The 5,000-nt window shown below is 52.5% G+C and overlaps 1 protein-coding gene across 1 annotated transcript in view; it reads left to right on the forward strand.

Annotated features, from left to right (window-relative positions):
• LOC139240511 (protein Wnt-7b-like) overlaps positions 1 to 5,000 on the forward strand; it is a 23,818-nt gene that overhangs the window by 9,059 nt on the left and 9,759 nt on the right. Inside the window, exon 2 of the mRNA XM_070869052.1 lies at positions 3,576 to 3,802. Within this exon, the coding sequence (XP_070725153.1) occupies positions 3,576 to 3,802 (227 nt within the window). The remainder of the gene's footprint in view (positions 1 to 3,575; positions 3,803 to 5,000) is intronic.

Here is a 5,000-nt window from a genome sequence, read left to right on the forward strand (position 1 = left end):
GGTTAAGAAACTGTCTATCTCTGTCTTAAATATATTCAATGTCCCGGCTTCCACAGCTCTCTGAGGCAGTGAATTCCACAGATTTACAACCCTCTGAGAGAAGAAATTCCTCCTCACCTCAGTTTTAAATGGGCGGCCCCTTATTCTAAGACCATGCCCCCTAGTTCTAGTCTCCCCCATCAGTGGAAACATCCTCTCTGCATCCACCTTGTCGAGCCCCCTCATAATCTTATACGTTTCGATAAGATCACCTCTCATTCTTCTGAATTCCAATGAGTAGAGGCCCAACCTCCTCAACCTTTCCTCATAAGTCAACCCCCTCATCCCCGGAATCAACCGAGTGAACCTTCTCTGAACTGCCTCCAAAGCAAGTATATCCTTTTGTAAATATGGAGACCAAAACTGCACGCAGTACTCCAGGTGTGGCCTCACCAATACCCTGTATAACTGTAGCAAGACTTCCCTGCTTTTATACTCCATCCCCTTTGCAATAAAGGCCAAGATACCATTGGCCTTCCTGATCACTTGCTGTACCTGCATACTAACCTTTTGTGTTTCATGCACAAGTAACCCCCAGGTCCCGCTGTACTGCGGCACTTTGCAATCTTTCTTCCTTTAAATAATAACTTGCTCTTGAATTTTTTTCTGCCAAAATGCATGACCTCACACTTTCCAACATTATACTCCATCTGACAAATCTTTGCCCACTCACTTAGCCTGTCTGTGTCCTTTTGCAGATTTTTTGTGTCCTCCTCACACATTGCTTTTCCTCCCATCTTTGTATCGTCAGCAAACTTGGCTACGTTACACTCGGTCCCTTCTTCCAAGTCGTTAATATAGATTGTAAATAGTTGGGGTCCCAGCACTGATCCCTGCAGCACCCCACTAGTTACTGATTGCCAACCAGAGAATGAACCATTTATCCCGACTCTCTGTTTTCTGTTAGTTAGCCAATCCTCTATCCATGCTAATATATTACCCTTAATCCCGTGAACTTTTATCTTGTGCAGTAACCTTTTATGTGGCGCCTTGTCAAATGCCTTCTGGAAATCCAAATACACCACATCCACTGGTTCCCCTTTATCCATCCTGTCCGTTACATCCTCAAAGAACTCCAGCAAATTTGTCAAACATGACTTCCCCTTCATAAATCCATGCCGACTCTGCCTGACCGAATTTTGCTTTTCCAAATATCCCGTTACTGCTTCTTTAATAATGGACTCCAACATTTTCCCAACCACAGATGTTAGACTAAGGAGGGATATACTTGCATTGGAGGCAGTTCAGAGAAGGTTCACTCGGTTGATTCCGGGGATGAGGGGGTTGACTTATGAGGAAAGGTTGAGGAGGTTGGGCCTCTACTCATTGGAGTTCAGAGGAATGAGAGGTGATCTTATCGAGACGTATAAGATTATGAGGGGTCTCGATGCAGAGAGGATGTTTCCCCCTGTGGGGGAATCTAGAACTAGGGGGCACATAGTCTCAGAATAAGGGGTCGCCCATTTAAGATGGAGATGAGGAGGAATTTCTTCGGGTGAATCTGTGGAATTCTCTGCCCCAGAGAGCTGTGGGGGGCTGGGTCACTGAATATATTTAAGACAGATTTTTGAGCGATAAGGGAGTCGAGGGTTATGGGGAGCGGGCGGGGAAGTGGAGCTGAGTCCATGATCAGATCAGCCATGATCTTATTGAATGGCGGAGCAGGCTCGAGGGGCCGAATGGCCGACTCCTGCTCCCGTTTCTAATCCTTATTAGGTGGGAAATTGTGTTAGTGAAATTGATGGGATTGAAGGCCGATAAATCCCCGGGGCCTGATAGTCTGCATCCCAGAGTACTTAAGGAAGTGGCCCTAGAAATAGTGGATGCATGGGTGATCATTTTCCAACTTTCTATAGACTCTGGATCAGTTCCTATGGACTGGAGGGTAGCTAATGTAACACCACTTTTTAAAAAAGGAGGGAGAGAGAAAACAGGGAATTATAGAGCGGTTAGCCTGACATCAGTAGTGGGGAAAATGTTGGAATCAATTATTAAAGATGAAATAGCAGCGCATTTGGAAAGCAGTGACAGGATCGGTCCAAGTCAGCATGGATTTATGAAAGGGAAATCATGCTTAACAAATCTTCGGAAATTTTTTGAGGATGTAACTAGTAGAGTGGACAAGGGAGAACCAGTGGATGTGGTGTATTTGGACTTTCAAAAGGCTTTTGACAAGGTCCCACACAAGAGATTAATGTGCAAAATCAAAGCACATGGTATTGGGGGTAAAGTATTGACGTGGATAGAGAACTGGTTGGCAGACAGGAAGCAGAGAGTCGGGATAAACAGGTCCTTTTCAGAATGGCAGGCAGTGACTAGTGGGGTGCCGCAGGGCTCAGTGCTGGGACCCCAGCTATTTACAATATACATTAATGATTTAGACGAAGGAATTGAATGTAATATCTCCAAGTTTGCAGATGACACTAAGCTGGGTGGCGGTGTGAGCTGTGAGGAGGATGCTAAGAGGCTGCAGGGTGACTTGGACAGGTTGGGTGAGTGGGCAAATGCATGGCAGATGCAGTATAATGTGGATAAATATGAGGTTATCCACTTTGGTGGCAAAAACAGGAAGGCAGAATATTATCCGAATGGCGGCAGAATAGGAAAAGGGGAGGTGCAACGAGACCTGGGTGTCATGGTACATCAGTCATTGAAAGTTGGCATGCAGGTACAGCAGGCGGTGAAGAAAGCAAATGGTATGTTGGCCTTCATAGCGAGAGGATTTGAGTATAGGAGCAGGGAGGTCTTACTGCAGTTGTACAGGGCCTTGGTGAGGCCACACCTGGAATATTGTGTTCAGTTTTGGTCTCCTAATCTGAGGAAGGACGTTCTTGCTATTGAGGGAGTGTAGCGAAGGTTCACCAGACTGATTCCCGGGATGGCTGGACTGACCTATGAAGAGAGACTGGATCAACTGGGCTTATATTCACTGGAGTTTAGAAGAATGAGAGGGGATCTCATAGAAACATATAAAATTCTGACGGGACTGGACAGGTTAGATGCAGGAAGAATGTTCCCGATGTTGGGGAAGTCCAGAACCAGGGCTCACAGTCTAAGGATAAGGGGGTAAGCCACTTAACACCGAGCTGAGGAGAAACTTCTTCACTCAGAGAGTGGTGAACCTGTGGAATTCTCTACCGCAGAGAGTTGTTGGGGCCAGTTCATTGGATATATTCAAAAGGGAGTTAGATGTGGCCCTTACGGCTAAAGGGATCAAGGGGTATGGAGAGAAAGCAGGAATGGGGTACTGAGGTGAATGATCAGCAATGATCATATTGAATGGCGGTGCAGGCTCGAAGGGCCGAATGGCCGACTCCTGCACCTATTTTCTATGTTCTGTTTGTGGGAGCTTGCTGTGCGCAAAATTGGCGTTTCCCACATTGTAACAGTGACTGCGCTTCAAGAAAGCAACCTCCTTGGCCGCGAGGCGCTTTGGGACGTTCCGAGGTGGGGAAAGGTGCTATACAAATGCGAGTCCTCCTTCTTCCTGCTTCTGATGTTGCTGTGTGTCTTCCCCCCCTCTCTCTCGTCGCCAGCGGGTTCCCATCAGTGGTGGCACTGGGCGCTAGCATCATCTGCAACAAGATGCCCGGCCTCGCCCCTCGCCAGCGCGTGCTGTGCCAGAGCCGGCCAGACGCCATGATCGTCATCGGGGAGGGCGCCCAGCTGGGCCTGGACGAGTGCCAGCACCAGTTCCGGGACAGCCACTGGAACTGTACCTCCCTCGGGGAGAGGACCGTGTTCGGGCAAGAGCTCAGGGTCGGTACGTGAGGTCGCGGCTCCGCACCCGAACCGCGGGCACCCCCTCGGCACCGCCCCTCCGACACTCCCTCAGTACCGCCCCTCCGACACTCCCTCAGTACCGCCCCTCCGACAGTGCGGCGCTCCCTCAGTACTGCCCCTCCGACAGTGCGGCACTCCCTCAGTACTGCCCCTCCGACACTCCCTCAGTACCGCCCCTCCGACAGTGCGGCGCTCCCTCAGTACCGCCCCTCCGACAGTGCGGCACTCCCTCAGTACCGCCCCTCCGACACTCCCTCAGTACCGCCCCTCCGACAGTGCGGCGCTCCCTCAGTACCGCCCCTCCGACAGTGCGGCACTCCCTCAGTACCGCCCCTCCGACACTCCCTCAGTACCGCCCCTCCGACAGTGCGGCGCTCCCTCAGTACCGCCCCTCCGACAGTGCGGCGCTCCCTCAGTACCGCCCCTCCGACAGTGCGGGGCTCCCTCAGTACCGCCCCTCCGACAGTGCGGGGCTCCCTCAGTACCGCCCCTCCGACAGTGCGGCGCTCCCTCAGTACCGCCCCTCCGACAGTGCGGAGCTCCCTCAGTACCGCCCCTCCGACAGTGCGGCGCTCCCTCAGTACCGCCCCTCCGACAGTGCGGGGCTCCCTCAGTACCGCCCCTCCGACAGTGCGGGGCTCCCTCAGTACCGCCCCTCCGACAGTGCGGCGCTCCCTCAGTACCGCCCCTCCGACAGTGCGGGGCTCCCTCAGTACCGCCCCTCCGACAGTGCGGCGCTCCCTCAGTACCGCCCCTCCGACAGTGCGGCGCTCCCTCAGTACTGCCCCTCCGACAGCGCAGTGCGGTGCTCCCTCAGTACTGCCCCTCCGACAGTGCGGCGCTCCCTCAGTACTGCCCCTCCGACAGCGCAGTACGGCGCTCCCTCAGCACTGCACTGGAGTGTCAGCCTCGATTCATGTGCTCGAGTTCCTGGAGTGGGACTCGAATCCATAACCTTCTGACCCAGAGGCAAGAGTGCTGCCCACTGAGCCACGGCTGACACTGCCTAACGGTGCTATATAAATGCAAGTGTTTTCCGACCTTGCTGGCAAGCCGAGTGCGTGTCACTTTGCTGAGAGCCTTTAGGAAATCCGTGTACGTTACCTCTACCGCAGTGCCCTCATCGACGCTCCCGGGTACCTCACCAATGGTCGGCAACGTCTGTCAAGAAATTCAGC

The sequence above is a fragment of the Pristiophorus japonicus genome, chromosome 32 (genome assembly GCF_044704955.1).
Source record: "Pristiophorus japonicus isolate sPriJap1 chromosome 32, sPriJap1.hap1, whole genome shotgun sequence".
Classification (NCBI taxonomy): domain Eukaryota; kingdom Metazoa; phylum Chordata; class Chondrichthyes; family Pristiophoridae; genus Pristiophorus; species Pristiophorus japonicus.